The following is a 21,237-nucleotide window of genomic DNA, read 5'->3' as shown; positions in this document are numbered from 1 at the left end:
TCACATTTCTACATTTCCAGTGATGCTTTATCTCGATGTTGTGCACACCTGCCAACGTTTTATCCCCACCTCCGACTTATTTGTGTTGATAGATTATTGTCGTGACCATTGTCAGACACATCTGCTCTGAGCTCAACTGTAAGACCTGTGATGTCACTTCTCGGGTCACCCCTTGTTTGGTGAGCATTGGTGAGCACGGCAGGGTGCCAGTCTGTATTGAAAGAAATTAACCTGCTGCCCTTTGTTATATAGCTCCTTCATGAGCCTAGACCCTTGTATTAAAACCCCTCATCATCATCCCTTTTCTTGTCATCATGAATCCACTCATGTGCGATGTTTTTCTCTTTTGATCTTCTATCAGTCTGTGAACCTGCTTTACATTGTCATTTAATACCTTTTTTAGCTGAGATTTTTGGATACAAATAGTAAAAATTTAAAAACATTATCTGTCTGAAGTCATTGCACTTCCTCAAGGGTTACGTCCCATTGAGTGCTGACATTGCATCACTTCAATACCCGGCACCAGTGCCATAGACTACCAGAGTTTGGCGGACTCGGTTTGAGTGAAAACGATCGTGATTGGAGGACACGTGATCACATGACCGCAAGACACCATCTTGTAACCCATCTCCGCTGAGCGAAGCGTGAAATTGTGTGCATCTGTCTGGACTCTCAGTCATACTTGCGTTTTGTTGTCGTCGTCGTCGTCATTTTTTCATTCCAAAGTCAGTTTTGGAGGTGTAAAAGATACCGTGCTGTTCAGCATAGGGCTGTCCCGATCGATCGGACAGAAGAAAGAAAGCAGATGCATCGTTCTCCTCGTGATCCAGAATGTTGGAAAATATGGGATTTTAACGTTCGTCACACGGAATGGAGAGCCAACAACAACTCGCTTTTGTGTGTGGTGTTGAGAATAATTATTTTGTTGTTAAAATTAGCTCAGTAGAATCGGAACAAATAAAAATGAAATAACTTCAATGGAAATCCATCTGCCGTGAGAGAAAGGGATTGATATACAGATCTTTTACAGATTCCCTTTGTGATCCAAATAATAAAATCACAATGTTTGCGCTACCAACATTAGTCCAGTAAACCAACGACTTTTGATTGGAAAAAAATAGGGGAGAAATGAAACTTGGCAGTTACCTTCATGTGATTATCAGAAACAACATACTAAAAGTCCCCGAGTGTCACGCGTGAGCTAACGTCGCTACACCGGAAGTGATGTCATACCTTTTATAAAACCACTTAATACCTGTGACTTCTCAATATTTGTAAGGAAAACAAGCCGTTTTCTTGACAGATACCTTCCTGTGACTGTCACCAATGAATACCAACCCATGGAAGACATCACCAACAGTACTGTTTTGAACATGGTCATTGAAAAGCTGGAGGCTGTCAAGCTCCAGGCCACGAATACTAGCCGAACAGCCAAACTTTGGGTTCAGTATTTCAATCAGGTAACACTGATGCGCGAATTTGTACGTGCCGAGCGATGTGGTGATTGGCAATTGCATCTCGAAACGATTCGTGGAATGATTCCACATTTCCATGCAGCCGGACACTTGGCTTATGTAAAATATGCTCACTTGTATCTTCAGCAAATGTCCAAGTTGGATGCCAAGATGACACCAGCAGAGTTCCAGAAGTTTTCGTCCATGGGTAACTTCACAATCCGACGTAGTGATAAAATGTGGGCGGGAGTCTGGACTGACATGACATAGAACAAGTTTTGATGCGCGCAATAAAAACGTCTGGAGGCCTGACACGTGGCCGAGGCATGACTGACAGTGTTTTGAACCGGTCGGTGCTCGGTATGCCTGGCTGTACAGAGCTAAATAATCGTTTTGAAGAGTTCTGTGGCGTCAGTTTCACTACTTCTGAGAAACATGTTGAACTTAGGAAATCTCGCCAATTTCGGGATAAACAGGATGTAGAAAAACTCTTTGCGTGGCTAACAGTCCATTCACCTTTGCCACAAAGTCATTAATTGATGTCAATAGGTTCCGGTGTTGTAGGCAACGATAGCATCAACTGTGATTCCGCAGTAGAGATTGGTACAGAAGCAATAAAGAAATTAATGGGCAAGACTTTCGGTGATGTTCAGTTACATCGGAAAGATAGGGTCCATCCATTGCTACATACGGTGATGTATGTAGCACAAAGACCGTTGAACACAATCGAAGAGCTAAAAGGGTCGAATCCGCACAGATATTGTTCACTGATGACATGCCTATTACCATTCGACAAGATCGATTCTTGACAAATGGAAGGAACAAGACCAGGCTAATTGAGCATTTGAAAGTACAGCTGGAACAAGCGGGGATACGAGTTACAAATGCAGAGGCAGATGCCGATACGATGATTGTTCGCACTGCAATAGAACTGTCACATGATAAGGACGTAGTAGTTCTAGGCACAGATAGCGATTTACTAATTTTGCTGACTCAACTTTCTCAACCAGACAATTGCATCTGCTTCTTTCAACCCAGGAGCAGAACAACCCCTAAGAAGGTATTTGATATCAGACGTGTCCAGCGTCGTCTATCAGAGGGATTCTCCCACAGTCTGTTTTTTCTCCATGCGATGAGTGGTTGCGATACCACTTCGGCTCTCTATAGACAAGGGAAGAAGAAAGCATTCAAGCGACTACTGAAGCGTCCAGATCTAAATATGTGCGTGGAAGTCTTTAATAACCCCTCATCATCAGAATGCTCCGTTACATCTGCTGGAGAAGAGTTCCTACCAGCGCTTTATGGAGCTCCGAGCACAACATCTTCCCTGAACAAGCACAGATATCACTGTTTTATGAAAGCAGTTGCAAAGTGTCCAATTCATACCAAACTCCAGCTCGCGTCCCTACCACCTACGTCTGCAGCAGCAAAAGAACATTCCATGCGTGTTTATCATCAGGTACAACAATGGTTAGGTTGTGATATACCACCGACAGAATGTGGTTGGGATTTAGTCGATGGACAGCTGTATCCAACTCTTACGCACAAGCGTCCAGCCCCAGACACTCTTTTAAATTTGATTTCATGCAACTGCAAGACTGAATGTGAGCGACGATGCGGATGCAGGAAAGCTGGCATTCAGTGTTCACCGCTATGTGGTCAGTGTCGCGGTGGTGGTTGCAGCAATTCTGAAAAACCAGACACTTATGAAGAAGTAGACGATGAACCAAGCCGTGAGGTCCAATGTGAAGAATCCAGTGAGCTTGTGCAGTCTCACAATAGTTCTGACGATGAATATGATGAAGATGACACAGGTCTACAAGAGGACGATCTCGCTAGTTCGGATGTTTATTCGGATGAACCTACAGCCTCAACGTCGACCAAGGGGGTGCGAAAGAGAAAACTAAGCATGTAAACAATAAGCAGTGATGCCTTCTGCCGAAAACTGATACCTTTGTTGATCCTGTGAGATTTACTGCAAGTGTTTGTGACCGAGAACAATTAGATTAAGTATGAAAAAGTCTCTAAAAGTGCATTTTACGGTAATGACGTCATTTCCTGTATAGTGACGTTAGCTCACATGTGACATGCGGGGACTTTTAGTATGACATTCTATAAGGTCCAAAGAAGATTCCCACCAAGTTTCATCTCTCCCCTATTTTTTTCCAATCTTTGCCAAAAAAAAGTCGTTGGTTTACTGGACTACATGCATATACTGCATGTCATGTAACATTGTGTATATGGGACCACACATAATCATGAGTTGATCCTATATTACATGCGTCAAAGCGATATTAAGCATCTAAAGTTAAAGCTCTAAGGGGTCTAAAATGTCAAGGGTCTGAGGGTCTTGAAGTTTAAAGGCTCTGAATGTTTGAACAGTCCAAAGTCTAAGGGGTCTGAGTGTTGAAAGGGTCTAAAGTAAAAGGTCTGTAAAGGTGTAGTGGTCTCAAAGGTACGTTCCAATAGTACGAAATTAACTCTACACCGCCCATGAACAGTTGGTTAGCAACATGGTGCCTATTGTTAAGTTCACCAAACTCTGGTATTCTAAGACACTGCCCAGCACTGCCCAGTCGGGTGAGCTTTTCCCCTGAGGGGTTTTGGGACATGTTGGACATTGAAAAGCGTTGGGTTATTGACCTCATGGTGGTTAACTTTTGCCTGCAGGCCGGCCACAGCACTACCTGACCCCACATCCCAATATACATTTTATAGCAGCCTTTGGTGTCCTATAAACGGCCTTCAAGTCCAACGTATGACAGCTGTAAACCTTGCCCAGATGCTGAAGTACCTACACCCAAAATTTGGGGCCTCAAGGTGCTACGGTTCGGGCGTGAAAGGATAACAAACAAGCACACAAACAAACACTTGAAATATATGATTTAAACAATTTCAGTGCACAACATGTGCCAGAACACCGAAGTACGTTTTTCCCCTTGCAGCGCTGGGTACTCTACCCAAGCCGGGTTACACTGTCAACGTCGGGTTATTAAGACTTCAGTAAACCATCAAGAAGATTGACGTTTAAAGCTGGAGCAAAAATTAACCTGAGAGAGTACCACGGCAATAATGGGCCGAAATGGCCTCATTTTCTCGTTTGAGGTCAATTTCTTGATTTTCAGACTTACAAACACATACATATACAGAGAATGTCATTCCAGGAGGTTGGGGGTGGGGGGGTTGTGTCCACGACCTCACCCTGGGTACCCCCACTCATATGCAATATTTGGCGGAGGTTGGCGCAGTGGTTTTTATTTTTTAACTATGATTTTTGGATGTATGCGCACAAACCTATGGAGAATTGCCTTGTGAGGAGGGGGGGGGTGTGGTGTTGTACCCATGACACAAACCAGGGTATCTCAGCACATATGCAAAATTTTGTGTGCATTGGCCTAGCCATGCAGGTGGAAATCACAAGTGGGCTTCCCACCCTCTTAGCAGGGTTGGGGGGGATATATATATATATATTTTTTTTCATTGTGCCGATGACCTGACCTTGGGTATCTCAGCACTTCTGCAAATTTGGTGGAGATTGGCCGTGTGTGTGTGTGTGTGTGTGTGTGTGTGTGTGTGTGTGTGTGTGTGTGTGTGTGTGTGTGTGTGTGTGTGTGTGTGTGTGTGTGTGTGTGTGTGTGTGTGTGTGTGTCATTGATTGTTGTCTCCATAATTTGGGTTTCAGAAGGTGGAGCAGAGCCCTCCCAGGACTCGGTGTCCACCTTTGTTTCGATGAACTATCGTGATTCATGACCTAAGTTGTGAAGTTGTGTTGTTCAGAGTTTTGTTCTGAGAGCTCTTTTCAGGATCATCACTGAGCCCCGGACAACCTCCAAGTGTAGTTCGTTTGTGGTAATGTTCTCAGGGATGGTTTGTAGGATGTTTGTGAAGTTCTTCTTTGTCATTCCCATTGCTCCAATTATCACTTGTCCAATTTTGGTGCTCTTCAGCTTCCAGGATCTTTTCACTTCATTATTGAGGTCATTTTCTTGTTTGGTCATTTTCTTGATTTCTGCTCTCTTTATGCCAAAATCGCTGGTTACTGAAACCTCAATTAGCAATGCCTTCTTTTCCTTTTTGTATCTGATTACTATGTCCAGTCGCAATGCTCTGTTTTCTATGTTCACACCGGATGGGATCATCAGGTCGTACGTGAGAATTATGGTGTTGTTTTCAAGGATTGCTTTTGGTTAATTTTTAGCTCACCTGGAACGTACTGTAGTTCTGGGGAGCTTCTGGGATAGTGCATTGTCCGTCCGTACCCAAAAACTTGCAACTTCTTCTTTGAAACTACGCACACAATTTCAATGAAACTTGACAGCAACCTTCAACACCTGGTATGTATTAAAGTTTGTTCACACCATTAAAAAAAACTAGTGCGTGCCCGTACGTGCGTGGCCGTATGTGCGTGTAGTCAGTCAGGTTCCTTGTGTCCATAATTTGACGTTCGTTGGAATTTTTTGGAGAGTAGCTAACCCCAACATTTTTGGAAAGCTTAATACCAAAACAGAAAATCCATGTTTCACATTTTTCCAATGCATATAATGTGGTCAAATAGGTCGTTTAGGGGGTAAAAACCAGTTTTTTTCATTTCAGCTCTGAAAATTCAAAATTAATCACAAGCAACTGATGATGCATAATTGTTAACTGGAGGACAGTTCTTGATATAGAATACATATATCTGTATTTTGAGCAATGGTTGCCATGGAAACGGCTATCATTTTGTCAAATTATCGTTTATTTAAAGTATTGCTTTCAAATCTTGAAACAAATTACGCATGAATATGGTGATCAGTGAAATGTACTTAATGTCAAATATGAGTTTGTAGCCAATTGGCATCACTGTCTCTGATGTCACTCATCATTGCCATCGTCATCATCACTATCGTGGTCATGCCGTTCAATGTTTGAGTCCTCGTCATTCTCACACGAAATGCTCCACATGCAAAGATCAGTGCATGTTAAGTTCTTGGCCCTGTAGGAACATCTCTGATGAACTGGCACCTTATCCTGTCTTGCACTGGCACCTTATCATCTCGATAATTGCCTTTGGTGCAGGGAGAATGTCTGTTGTTGTCGGTTTGAGTTGACCACTCGTGTCCTTGTGGAAGCCATTCTTTAATGGATCAAGAAATGTTTGCTGAGAAATTGCTGCTTGACCCCAAACGTATGCCTGGATATGTACCCGCATGACCCACTGTCACGACCGACAGTTGGTGGTAACTTGTCATTCTCAGCCATGTTCTTACAGAAGAGATGCCACCGAAGTTCAGGGATGCCAGAAATATTGACACCACTTGGACAATAACCTGAACAGACAAGTCTTGCTAAAGTTGTGTATAGGTCCTCTGACAGTTCAGCATCCTTACAGAGCATAGCAAAGGCATCTACCATGTCGTCATCGGCCTTCAAGTAGCACTGGAACCACTTTGCCTTACCTTGTCGAGCGAACCGCCCAGTATTATCGGCACCTGTGAATGCGTGGAAGACCGGCAATGCCTGGGCTCGCTCCTCACCTAGGGCCTTCCAGATTGGCTCGATTTTGACAATGCTAGCTGCCATTGAGATAGATGTTTGTCTTGGCAGGAGATGATAGTTTGCTATGGCAAGAACGAGAACATCCGTATCAGGTGAGAATATCGTCAGCTCAATATCTCCCGTGTGTTGCTGTGATGCAGCTATTGCTTGCTGGATCATCAACGTATCGGCCTCCTCATGGTTATTCGCCTCAAATTGGAGACCCCTGTTGCTCGACGTCCACCCAGATGCCGAAACGACTACCACCTTTGTTGAATCGCGGTTGTATTCTAGAGTTTTCTCTGCCAAGTACTCCGTCAGATCAGCCTTGGTTTGAAGATGGGACAGAAATCGACTCATCGTGATGTGTTTGATACTGGTATCATCCTTGACCTGATATTGGACTGGTGCCTTTCCTTGACGTCGTTTGTCTCTGGTTGTGCTCTTGAGGGAATCTTGCTTGTACGTATCAAAAACAAGAATTACAAGGTCGAAGCCTCTGGTCAGACTCATCACCCTATCATTGAAACATTCACTGAGGTCCTTCACTGTCACGACCATTGCTGGTTTCTTGGTCATTTTCTGGACAACTACCATTCCATCCACGACTGCGACCTTCGTGCTCGTACTGCCATCAATTACAGCATCAGTGGGTGCTGGTTCCATGTGTGCGGCATCAAGCTCATCTTCCAGTAAAGACGGTTCCTTGTTGGCAAACTTCTCCAAGTTGTTGATTAGCTTCGACTTGTCAGTGCATGACAGTAAGCTACCGTTTGGTGCAAACAGGGCCCTCAGTGTCACAGTGAATTCAAAGTTACCAATTGCATCCTTCTGGTGAATGTCGCTGCTGGATCTGGAGAGTACCATCAGTCTACCATACAAATCCTTGGTTCCTTTTAGATCTACTGTCTTGTCCCTGATCTTGATTGCTAGTGTTGTATTGCCAGACATGTACATTCTGTTCTTCTCCTTCTTCACTGGTGCCCATAGGCTGACATCACCATTGATCCGTTTAGCAACAAAATCTATATAGAGATTCTGTCCCGTTTCATCAATGTTCAGTATCTGTGGTACAAATTCTTCTGGCACATAAGCTGGGTGACCACATTGAAGAGCTGGTTACCCTCAACTTCAAATGGATTTTCATGATTAAGTATGGCAGCCTTGATTCGGTCAATTGCATTGTGTTCACGCTTGATGACACCTGGAGACGGGCCATGGTGCTCAGTGATCTCACTTTCCTTCAGACCAAACTGTCCCTGAAACTCGCATGACAGGTGTGACAGTTCAGGTGCAGCCAAGAAAAATCGCTGTCTGGCATTTGCATTATTTGATATGCCAATCAGACCAGAGTGAACCTTCAGCAACCTGTTCAGATGTTCAACAGCGTGGTCTGCTCCGATCGATACAAATGGGATAGTATTCTTGGTGACCAAAATATTGCCTGCTTCGAGCTCCCTCCAGGTCTCTGGATGGCTGGTCTTAAGCGCATACATGTCAGAGATGTACCTTGGCCAGAGCCGCTTGTACTTGATTCTGTCCATGGCAAAAAATATCTTGCTGAGTTCTTCACCAGCTTGAAGATGAAGGTTTAAATCGGCATTCCGAGATGCTGCAACAAAATGCAGAATTGCCTCTACTCTGTGGAGATAGTTCATCATGGCCTTGAACATGGCATTCTTTGAGTGGCTGGCCTTTCATTCCTGAAGTCTCTCAAACAAGTTCTCATTGATGATGACTTGGAGCAGACAGTTGCTGGCTTGCTGCACTGATTCAGCTTTCAGTGCTTTGTCATGTTCTCCACAAGCAGTTTGAACTGTATCCGTTGCAACAACGCAGACTTCCTTGAGATGCAGATTGTCCTTGAAGAATTCTTCTATTGCCATTTCAGAGAGTGCCACATACGAGTCTATGTGAACTTGAAGTGAGCGTTTGTAATGGATTGTTAACCATTTAACAGTAATCCATCATCAGGTGGTTATTTTGTATTGTTTCAGATTTTTTTAAATTGGAATTTAAAAAAAAAAGCGTTTTTCACCCCAAAACGACCTTTCCAAAAGTTGAAAAAATGTGAAACATCATTTTTTAAATTTAAATAGATTTTAAACTTCTCAAAAATCTATAGGTTTGCTACTCTCCAAAAAATTCCAACGAAGTTACACAAGGAACCTGACTAGTGGCTGTACGTGCAAAAAAAACAAACAAAAAACTTTCAAACAACCACACAGGCCGTTCCTTTGCTCTCGTAAACGACGACTGGATTGGGGCATTGTGCTTATCTATAAATGCGCAGAAGAAATCGAGAAATGATTAGAATGCAGTTAGTCATCACTATCCGGAAGTGGTGCGTGCCCGTACGGAATGTACACATGCATTCCACAAATTATCGCTTGCATTAAAGTAACAACTGCTGTGATACTTACACACAGAGTTAATTAAAATCAAGTTTACCTCCCTGTCTTTGCTCGCCATGATATTCGCTGCCATTGACCATTGCCACTCCCACGCCATGGTAACTAAGGCGCCCTTTCCCCATCGGCCACGCCTACGCAGCAACGTGTCCTGTCATTGGATTGGTAAATAAATGGCCATAGCAACGTCCTTGGATTGGTAAATAATTGGCCATAACTTGGGAACGTCTTGGCCGATTTAATATCAAACCTTGAAAAGGCACATACTCAAGGCCCCAGTAATTTCCCTGGCAATTTTCGATTAGATCGGACCAGTGGTTGTCGAGAAACAGCGGACACGCACACACACACACACACACACACACACACACACACACACACACACACACACACACACACACACACACACACACACACACACACACACACACACACACACACACTGCTGGAATTATAGATAGATTGTGGTCTAAGGGCACTTTCCCCCCAAAATATGTATTTGCTTTATTCTCAGACACTATACATGTGATTTTGATGAAACTTTACCACAATCTTCTCTGACATCAACTTGTCCTGGGAATTCTTTCAAAGAAACTTGCTCTCTCATATGCACAGATTTATCCCATCTCGTCTTCAGTTGTCCTACCTTTCCTCCCGCCCTTGGTACACCGAAGCTTGTGGCAAGGCAGTTGTCCTGAAAGAACTTTTGTTTGCCTCATAGAAGGCAAATCCTACTGAAGGCAATGTCAGTTCCTTCCACAAAGTTCGGAACAAGTGTGTGTCCACCTTCAGAAGAGCCAGTAAACACCATCTTTCTAATCTCAAGTCTGAACTCTCAAACCTGTCTCCTTCCTCCAAATCCTGGTGGTTTCTAGTTAAGTCTGTTTCTGGTGTATGTTCCCCCTCCATCGCCTCCCTTGCTTCAATTGGCCGCACTGCTGATACCGCACGTGAAAAGGCTAAATGCCTAAACTCCGTGTTTGCTTCTAAATCTTGTGTCCGAAACGCATTGCTTTCTGCACCCACCTTTCCCAGTCACACCCAGCTGTCCATGGACTCTGTTTCCTTTTCTCCTGACAAAGTGAAGAGTTTGCTGTCAAACCTCGACTCAGATTGTGCAACCGATCCAGATGGCATCAGCCCACGGGTCCTAAAAACCTGCTCTACTGCTCTTGCTCACCCTCACTCCATTCTATTCACCCTCTCATTTACTCAAGTTCATCTGCCTTCTGCTTGGAATTCAGAAAACATCACTGCCCTGCATAAAAAAGGTGCAAAAACAGATCTCTGCAACTACAGACCAATCAGCCTTTTCCCAATCATCAGCAAGGTTATGGAATCCATCATTGCTTCCAACATCAAATCCTTCCTCTTCTCCAATGGCTTGATTTCTGATCATCAATTTGCATTCAGATCAGGTCACTCTACCCTGGACATGCTGCTTCTGCTCTCCCAACATTGGATGGAGATCCTCAATGCCAGACATGAGATCAGAGCCATCTTCCTCGACATATCGCGAGTTTTCAATACGGTCTGACACCCTGCAATGCTCACCAAACTCTCTTCTTATGGTATCCAAGGCAATCTCCACTCAAGGCTCATGGGCTTCCTCTCCGGTCACAGTCAATGCATGGCTCTTCATGGAATTCCCTCATCTTCTCTGCCCGTCCAGGCTGGAGTTCCTCAAGCCAGTGTTCTGGGCCCAGTGCTTTTTCTGATCTTCATCAACGATCCTTCATCAACAATCTCTCAGATTCCCTGGAAAATCATCTTTATCTCTTTACTGATGACTCCACCCTCTGCCATACCATCTTTCATCCCTCAGACCGGCAAGCAGCAGCTTCTTCACTCTCTACAGATCCGGATAAAATCACAAGCTGGTCCAACAAGTGGAACATGTCTTTCAACCCTGACAGATCTCACTCTCATTATGTCTCTCCGAAAGGACTGTCTGGAACCCACCCCCACCCCCATCTGCTTTCTCAACAATTGTCTTGAAAAAGTCCTTTCATTCAAGCTTTTGGGTCTCACGATTTGCTGCGATCTTTCCTGGGAAAGCCACATCTCCAAACTGGCTTCCGAAGCCAGTCGCCAACTCGGTATCCTATGTTGTGCAAAGTCCTTCCTTCAAACCACTTACAAAGCTTTCATTCACAGCCTGATGGAATATTGCTCCCCCCCTTTGGGCTGATGCTCCTGCCTCACACCTAACTCCACTTCACGCTGTGGAAACCAAGGCTTTTAGGATCATTGGTATCTCCCGTGATGAAAATGAGTCTGGGTCTCTCACTCTCATGGAAGGCAGGTCGGTGGTCTTTCTGTATTCTGTTGTCCACTCTCGATTTTGCCCCCCCTCCCCCAATACTCTGTCTGTGATCTATCCCCCCTGTATTCCGTCATGGTGCTCAAGGTCCGCCAAAAAACCCCTTCTGGTGAAACTTCCAAAATCGAGAATTACTGCTCTACTTCACTCTTTTATTCCTCTTTTTCCCCACCTCTGGAACAAACTCCCGCACTCTCTTCAATCCCACTCCTCCCTCCCAGGTATTCAAAACAGCTGTTCACCACCGTCTCGTATCTCTCCCCATCTAAAATCTTGATCTCTCCTTCCCCCGTTAATCACTCCAAAATCCACCTCCTTCATATTCCCTGTTTTACTTCCTGAAAGTCCCTGTAGTCTTGTTTACCCTGTGTACCCCACCCCATCCCCTCCCTTCCACGGATCTGCTATTGTCTTTGTTCCCCATTATTTTGTGCTTCCCTCTCCCGCCCCTCTTGTGTCCCGCCTTGTATGTTTCTGTGTATCAGCTGTTACATGAGCCTCGACATGGTAAACAACAAAAAACCCTTGATCACCTGTGAGATACAAAAGTTTGTTCACGGCATTGGACAAAGTAGGATCGAAGGGGTTTTATTGAGGGGGGGTGGGGTTGCCCCCCAAAATAGGTATTTTCTCTCCTCTCAGAAACTACATGTACATTTATGATGAAACTTGACCAACAACCTTCATCACCCGTGATGTACCAAAGTTTGTTCACGGCATTGAAAAACAAACAATCCATCAGTATTTATTTTCTTTCTCCATTAGATATGTTTGTGGGTTTATCCACGCCTACCAGTGGTTCCCTGGTTTTCTTATCCAGCCACTACCAGGTGAGTGTCCAGGGTATTGCCCCTATTTTTTTTTGAAATTTCTGTTTGTGGCCAGTTTATGATTCCGCAGCTGTATTTGAACACAGGTACTGCGAGTTGGTTTATGGCTTTGATTTTGTTCGTTGGGGAGAGGTATGTTTTCAGGATCATCCTCGTTCTATGCAAGTATTCTTTGGTAATTGTTTTTTTGACATATTTGGTGGCCCTCTTTCACTCCATGGTATTTGTATGATGCTTTGTTGTCTTGCTCCTGCATTGTTGTATCTACGTCGATTTTTATGTTTTTCCATTTTTGTTGGTCTATTTGCACGAATGTGCACTTGGCACACTTATCTTGGCCCACTTCCATTTGGATGAGGTCAGAGTACCGTTTCACTAATTTCAGTTGTCCTGCCAATTTTTGTTGTTCGGTGCAAAGAGTTTTAAATCGTCCATGTAAAGTAGATGTGTCACCTTTATTGTTTCTTCATATTGGTTGTTAGGGTGTATCTGTGTCCTTGCTCATTAATGAGGTTACTTGGTGGATCCAGAGCCAAGCAAAACAGGAGGGGGGATGGCTGTCTCCTTGGATGATTCCGCATCCTATCTTTACTCCTGGTATTTCGATCTTTCCTTCTGAGTGCTGCAGGAATAGTGTGGCAGAGACTCGTGTTTAAGGAGCGCAATCGCTCTCGTGTGCCATGGTACTCCTCGGTTTTTGTCTCGGGGCATTGTTGATCACACTCCCGGGGGGGGGGGGGGGGAACTCCAAATAAATAAGTAGAGATAAACAAAACAAAAAATAAAGAGAGAAAGAAGAAACAGAATAGGGAGTGCACAACAGTCAACGACAAAGGAATGATGAATGTAGCTCGAGCAACAATCAAAGTTAAAGCTCTGCAATCAGATGTTTCACCATCGCTTCAATAGGGTTTGGAAGAGAGATTGAACTCCTTTGAGCAAGAGGTTTACAAGCATATGAAGAGGCTTGACCCAGCCAAATGGGGGTGACGTAGAGTCTGATTTCTGGCCTCCCGCTTTGAAGTTACACTTGGCCAATGTGACTTCGATAAGTCCAAACTGAAAAAAGGAGTGGAAATACCTGAGGTACACAGTGAACCACTACTTTCGCAAAGTCAAAGCAAAGTCGATGTGGAAAAAATATCTTCAAGTACCGCAAACATGAGTTTTAAAATGTTTCTGTTTTGCAGAAATACGTATGTGTATCGGCGTCGGCAATATCATTGAGGCTAAATCTCAAGCATGGCACCATGCAGGATCGTATTGTTGTTGACGTCAACAATTTGGTTTTGACAGAAAAAGAGAGGGAAGAAGTGATGGAAGCTGCTCTTGACAACTACATGAAGCGACAGCGGAAGGTCAAACTGGACGTCACTGACTTTTCCCATCAGGCAGGCAGCCTTGGAGCCCCAGTAGAACGGTGCAAAATCGGACATGCTGACTGAAAAATCAAGCAGCAGCAGTGATGACGGATGTCCTGCGGGTGGAAGTGGCTGTGATCGGAATGATTCGGACACGTCGGCTATGGAGGACGATGCCCAGTGATGCTGACGCGTCTGTTTTTGGGGGCTCTTGTTGGCAGCTCTGAGAATGAGGACATCACATTGGTTGTGTTTTTGTGTTGAACCCAGGCTGATGTTTGATGACTTAACATGATGAATATTTTCTGGTTGGAGGTATGCCAGATATTTGTAATTTGTATCAGGCACAATTTGCATGAAATTGACAATGCATTGCAAGTGTTCCAAGTGTTTTCCCTTTAATTTTTTTGAGACCTAATTATAATAAAATACAATGTCCAGTGCTTGTTCCTTTGTCTACTTCTCTATTTACTCAAGCCAGTGCAATGACTTTCACAAAAAAATTGAGGTGAGCGATATCGACGGAAGTGATCATTCTCACAAACAAAATCCAGGAGAGCGATTTACAGCTCTCGCAGTTTTTACAAACACTACTCTCTTGTGTGGTATTCGATAGATCCTTGGCTTTCTCAATCGGATTGATTATTTTAGGGATTTATCTTATATATTTGCATGCACTTTATCATCAATGAATGTGGGATACCGTCAAAAGCTTTTTAAAAAATCGTCTATCCAGGGTGTGGACAATTCGGTTCTTCTTGTATTGCAGTTTTTGAGTTCGGCCTTGTTTAGTAATGAGTGGACTATTGTTCTGTAACATCCTCTCTTGCATCCCCTCTGTTCTGCCTCTCGGCCTCCTTGTTGTGTTAGGTGGTGGTACATATGTCATTTTCTGTGATGGTTCCTGTTATGTTTGTATGTTATTGGCCGGTATTTGTGAAGTACGTAGTTGGGATGAGGAATGTGTTGCTTTCTGTAAGCCTTTCATCCATTTCCTGATCCCCTTGGATAAGATCATTGAATGCTTGAGCGTGGTGAACTTGGAGAGGATCAAATTGCTTTAGCCAGAAGTTTGGGATCCCATGTGGGCCAGGACTTTAGAAGTTTGCCATCTTTGAAAGTTGTGTCTTATCTTTTCTGCATTAATTATATTACTGGGGGCATTTCCTTGAGATGTTGCTTCTCCTCCTCCAGGTTTCTGAACCATTCCGCCTCCCTTATTGTTTTCTTTCGATCTTCATAAATTCCTTTCCAGAATTGTTCTAGTTCATCTTTTTGAGGAGGGGTGTCATGACACATGCTGCTTCCGTTTCCCTAGTTCATGGTACAATCTAATCGGGTTGTTTACAAACAAACGTGTGTGTGTGTGTGTGTGTGTGTGTGTGTGTGTGTGTGTGTGTGTGTGTGTGTGTGTGTGTGTGTGTGTGTGTGTGTGTGTTTAAAACCTCGCCCAGATTCTGAAGCTCCTACACCCAAATTTTGAGGCCTCTGAGTGCTACGGTTCAGCCATGAAAGAATAACACACAAACACTTGAAAAAAATTTATCTAGATTTGTTAAGTAAAATTTTGTGCATTTAAAATTATTTCTGTCCATCTGTCAATAATTTTGGGAATTTTCCCCCCAAAACAGGTGTTTACTATAACATTGGTTCATTGGTACATTTTGCTGATTCTGTCCCACGTTGACGTCTTCTTCAGTATCATTATTCTACCAGGTGAGGTAGGGGTATTGTCCATTATTAGGGGTATTGTCCATATCTACCATTATTCTACCCAGGGGTATTGCCCCTATTTTTATGCCTCTGCTGGCGTCCATATGTGTGTCAGTGCTAATTTCCTTCACCATCGAAGGTGGAAGAAGGTGATGTTTTCACCCCTTTCTGTCTGTTTGTTTGTTTGTTTGTTACTTGCAAAATCGAAGATTTTTCAAGTGTATTGGTCAGTCGATTTTATTCTTCTGTCTGTCTGTTTATCGCCTACAGATCACAATTTTAAACCTATCGTCATGAAAATTTGCAAAGCCCCAGAGGTAGTCTCAACTGAGAAGCCTATTGATTTTGAGGTCAAATTTCTAAAATCGTCATTTTTCATCCAATCGCCCTGAGCTTTGATTATGATTGTCAATTTTAATCTTAATGAAATGGACAATTTGATGTATCCATGGCAACCTTTGGAGAGGGGGGTGGGTTTTGCAAGTATTGTGCTCTGTTCAACATCTTTTTTGGGTAGTCGACTACCCATGTCTGCCTCCCGGCTTGTTTGTCTGTCGGGTAGTTGATCTTGTCGGAAAAAAAAAAAAATTTGAGATTTGTTCTACCCTTATTATCAGTATTTAAAATGGCGATTTCGATGAAACTTGGTTGGTAGGTTCATAGCATGACCTAGTTGTGTGCAAATGAGAACTGTTGCTATGGACACCACCGTTGCCGAGCAACGGGACTTTGAAATTTTTGAAAAATCATAAAAAATTTATTTTTTCGAAAATCAAAAATCGGGCCACGAGCGACTGGGCAGTACATTCAGCCATATTGTCAAAATTTTCCAGCCGGATCCTATGGAAACTGTCGGAGAAGATAGACTTTGAATGAACCCTGGTCGAAAACAATAAAAAAACGAAGTTCATTATATCTCAGAGACTATGAGTCAGATATACATGAAACTGGTATGGCAGGTTCATGGTATGTCCTAGTTATGTGTGAGAAAGAACCGTTGCTCTGGACCCCTCCGTTGCCTCGCAACAGCCGAAAAACCTCTAAATGTGGGGGTATTTTAACGAAAAACAATCTGCAGCATTAACCCTTCAAGCTAGAATCATGAATTTTCTTGTGCTTAATCCTCAGGTCATTCCCCATTGAATCTGGTTCTATTGGGTAGTCGACTACCCATGTCCGCCTACCGACTTTCTTGTTTGTTTATTTGTTTGTGTGTAGGATATCTCAAAAAGTTGTAGACGGATTGGGATAAAATTTCGTAGGTAGGTTGGGCTTGTGACACGGATGAACAAATTACTTTTTGGTGAAGAATCGGAATTGATTCCTTTCAGAATTGCGACTGGTTCAGCATCGGAATCGATTCTCAAATTTTAAGAATCGCCCAATCCTAATACTTTGTATATAACTGTTTTTTTTTTATTCGACCCCTGACTTCTCTTTGGTTAGCATTCCATTTATTACCTCTACCACCGAAGGTGGAAGGAGGTTATGTTTTCACCCCTGTCTGTCTTTGTCTGTTTGTGTGCACGATATCTGAAAAAGTTTTGGACTGATTCAGAAGAAACTTGGTGGACACGTTGGGTGTGTGATAAGGACAAATTGATTCGATTTTGGTGAAGATCCGAATCCGGATACGAGAATTATTTAATTTGAAAAGTGATTTTCACCATTGAGAGAGAGATAGGGCCAAAAACAATATAGTACTGTAGGGCATGATATTTCAAAAATTTATTGGGCCAGAAATGTTCTCGTGGATCAGGCATTGCATGGCGGAGGTATGCGCTCTACCGAGTGCCCTTCTAGTTTAGAACAAGTTTTCGCTCACCAAAAGCTGAGATACAACCCCAGACAGTCAGAGAGTCTCCCCGGTGTTTAACAGTTGGCTGCAAACATTGCGTGTGTCTGAAGTTGCGTCTCTTAAAGAATAAAAATAAATAAATCGTATCCAGAACCTTTGGATCTTCACCAAAATCGAATAAATTAATCCTTGTCACACATCCAACCTGTCCACCAAGTTTCATCCAAATCCATCACAACTGTTTGAGATAACCTGCTCACAGACAGACTGACAGAGGGGGTGAAAACGTAACTTCCATCCATTGTGCACTTTCGGTGGTGGAGGTAATGAATGTGTATGAAACCAAACTGATGATCTAAGATCAGTGCGGAGGAGAAAAGGAAGGATTTTATGTCAACTGCAATGATAGATTCCATTACCTTGCTTATAATTGTAAGCAAGCTAATTGGCCTATAGTTAAGAGGATCCATTTTTGCACCACATTTATGTATTGCACTGGTGTTTGCTAACTTCCAGGCAGATGGAAACTGACCAAGAGCATGATTGGGTGAACAACACAAAGCAGATGAGCAAGAGCAGCAGAGTAAGGAGACATGTCCCTCCTCTTTTTTTTTTTTTCCTCTCTGTCTCCCTCTCTCTCTCACCCCTTTTTAGCAGTTGATGTTGAGTTATGGTTGGGTGTGGTTCTGGCGCTTGCTCCATGTCGGTTGTGGTTTGCCTCCTTTTCTCTTCCCTCGTGTCGGTTGTTTGGTTCCCTGTGTTTTCTCCTCTGTGTTGAGGAGACAGCAACACGCATGGTAGTGTTGTGCAGGTTTGTCCAAGAACCTCCCAGTTTTGGGGCCTGGTCTCCATCTGCCATCTTTCTACTTTGTTTGCTTTGTTGATTTACCTTTTTTATTTTGTGCTTAAGTTTCATTGTTATCCCCACCCCCTCCCCCTCCACTCTGGTGTTGTTTGCAGTCGGTTTCTTTTGTTAGCTTTTAAATTAAAAAAAATTTAAGGTGTGGCAATATGGGTGTTTGCAGAATAGCATGTCCAAGTCACTAACTTGCAAGAACGAGCTAAGTTTTCCCCCCTGATGGAGTTGATATCGATGGTGTTGTAATGGGCTTCGTGAGCTCATCAGCTTCGAAAATGTGACGGCAGTCTCCAGAATGAACCAGCATGTTGTGGATTTTCTTTTGTCGGAACGCTATGTCGCCCAGGCGGTTGAAAACAGTTTTGTTTTTGCTGCCGGCTATTTCATGTTCGTGTTGGTTCTCTTGACACACCAGCTGTTTGAATTGGGGTTTTTTTCCCCAATGTGTCAGCTTGTATTGAAAGTGAGCAGATTGTTTCTGCCTCGAGTCAGTTTGGCAAAGTTGTGTTAAGAATCTCTATGATTCTGCTTTGGCGACGAGTGGACACTTCACTCCATCGTGTAATGTCTTTTGGACCTCATTGGTACATCATTCTGGAGAATAATTACCAGTCATTTAATGCAGCTGCGATGACTAGTTTATGGTCGCACCTATCAAATCTATGTTGCGACGGAAGTTGGGAATGTTCCACTTGTGGCGAGCATGGGCATCAAAAAAATCCTTGTCTCTAGGTGGTTGTTTGTGGTGGAACATCAAACATTTGATGGAACATTTGGGGTATGTTTGTGGTTAGAGCATCCACTCCGATTCTGGGATGTCGGTAGTTCAAGCCCCGGCAGAGTCATAGCAAAGACTTTAAAAATGGCACTTCCTGCTTTCTTGCTTGATGCTGAGCATAAGAAAGATAGAGCATTGACAATCCCCATTGGTTGGCATCCATGGAGAGGAGGAAACTCCTCCTTAGGAAATGTCCCACTGACTGTGTTGAGTTCGGCGGTGTCATTGTTGTGGCATCATTGGTACCCAGAGAGCCTCTGGAAATTACAGAACTTCCTTCAAGCACGGTGGCTGTGTTTATCCTCTCTTCCCATCATGTGCGTGTGTGCGCACGTGTACACGTGTGACAGCTCCACGATGAGCCTTAGGTCCTGTTCAAAAAAAGTCGAGGTTTGGCAAATTTCAAGTCCATTTTTGCTGGACTATTGTCTTTCTTTTTTCCAACTCAGCTCTGGTGGATTCTTATCCTTTCTCTCACTCGCGCTCTTTTTTTTTTCCCCACTCTCCTACTTTTTCCCCCTTTTCTTTTTCGTTCATTTTTGATGGCTCTATTTAGCTCCCATAATCACCAGATTTGCTAATTGTTTACATGTAAATGAACTGCCATTGCAATCATATAGATTCCGCGTTTGTTTCATCAACATTTGACTCTGGGATGGCAGCCGTGATGTGGGGGGCGGTTAACATCAGCTGAGTTCGCCTCATGTGAGAAGGGCACAGCTACGTAGATTTAAGTGAGGGTGAGTCTTCCTGCCATGATCTCAGACACATCTCTATCCTTTTATGGTAAGAGAAAAGTCAAATGCCACAGTCGATGCCCATTGAGATGTGATCGCCTTTCACAGTGCCTCGATGTTTGGATGGAACGACAACACCATGAGGTCCACACTATGCAAGCGTAAACTATGGTGTACTTTAATAACAAATGGTAAATCGGTATTTACCTGGTTGCCACGAAAATGCCAAGTAAAAGTGGCCGTATTGGGTAACCACATAAATGAGCTAATCTGACAGTGAAATGGTATTTTGGTTGCACAAGATGGGCACCGGCAATGTTTTGGCAAACCCAGGTTGAGCAAAAGTATGACGCAGTGAATGAATGAATTGAAGGTTTTTGTTTTTTTTTTCCTTGTGCATTTTAACATATTTTTGGATTATATTTGATTGATTTGATTTGATTGTTGATCTACCATATTCTTTATAGAGCATTGGTGCTGCTGAAGCAGTTAATTGGCATGGGTTATACTTGGAGGTTTGCCATTGCCTTCCCAGAGTTGTTTGTCCATGCTCTATCCTTTTAAATGCTGAGTGTCAAGCAAGGAAGCAGCACATACGTACCATTTAAAAAGTCTGTGGTATGACTCAGCTTGGGCTTGAACCACCGATTTCCCAGACTCGGAGCGGACGCTCCAACAATCGTCCCACCGAGTATTTTCTACTCGTTGATGTATGGCATTGGATTTGTTTGCACATAATATATATATATATATATATATATATATATATATATATATATATATATATATATATATATATATATATATATATATATATATATATATATATATATATATATCTGGGAGGTATGTCCACTCACCTTTGAGCTGTCTAGCCTGGGTTTGAATCTCCACCCAGTCATAAATGTTATCCTGGTATTTCACATGCAGGGTGACGCATCAATGTGTGCACCATACATCTGAAGGATATTGAGCAGAAGGACCTGTCTCACAGCACTGGTCATTGATTGATGTCATATATCCCATGGTGTGTTTTTTGCAACGAGTGGGCGAGTTATCACCAGCATCCTCAACAAATTGCTAATTCCTGCCCTCACTGATGCTTGTAAAGGTAATGGCAAACCACCCAGCATAACTCTTGGTCAGAAATGGCTTCAGCAGCAATGACTGACATGAGTATAGAATATATGTATGCGCGCGCGCACACACACACACACACACACACACACACACACACACACACACACACACACACACACACACACACACACACACACACACACACACACACACACACACACACACACACACACACACACACACACACACACACACACACACACACACACACACACACACACACACACACACACATACACACATACACACATACACACATACACACATACACACATACACACATACACACATACACACATACACACATACACACATACAC

General features: G+C 43.2%; 2 protein-coding genes across 8 annotated transcripts in view; both read left to right on the top strand.

Moving 5' to 3' along the window:
- TMEM38A (transmembrane protein 38A) overlaps positions 1-21,237 on the top strand; it is a 75,674-nt gene that overhangs the window by 2,433 nt on the left and 52,004 nt on the right. The gene's annotated exons all lie outside the window — the stretch shown is intronic.
- Positions 198-21,120, top strand: LOC147024973 (uncharacterized). Of its 3 annotated transcripts, none has more exons than XM_085885459.1 (3): positions 198-5,788; positions 17,921-17,987; positions 20,709-21,120. In XM_085885459.1, exon 1 carries the CDS (start codon positions 2,230-2,232, stop codon positions 3,367-3,369), a length of 1,140 nt encoding a protein of 379 aa, XP_085741585.1. In that variant the 5' UTR covers positions 198-2,229; the 3' UTR covers positions 3,370-5,788; positions 17,921-17,987; positions 20,709-21,120. The 3 variants fall into 3 exon arrangements, with proteins under 3 accessions (XP_085741585.1, XP_085741584.1, XP_085741583.1); XM_085885458.1 differs by lacking the exons at positions 17,921-17,987; positions 20,709-21,120 and adding exons at positions 12,468-12,532; positions 13,829-14,336; XM_085885457.1 differs by lacking the exons at positions 17,921-17,987; positions 20,709-21,120 and adding an exon at positions 13,829-14,336.

This window comes from Eptatretus burgeri, chromosome 6 (assembly GCF_056783735.1).
Source record: "Eptatretus burgeri isolate ZD-2024b chromosome 6, Ebu_testis_v1, whole genome shotgun sequence".
Classification (NCBI taxonomy): Eukaryota; Metazoa; Chordata; class Myxini; order Myxiniformes; family Myxinidae; genus Eptatretus; species Eptatretus burgeri.
Note: the sequence above shows the minus strand (reverse complement) of the source record. Positions and strands in the feature narration are given on the sequence as shown.

What these genes read in the sequence shown, in the direction of transcription:
- LOC147024973 (XM_085885459.1), top strand. Translation starts at nt 2,230, where the DNA reads ATGCCTATTACCATTCGACAAGATCGATTCTTGACAAATGGAAGGAAC.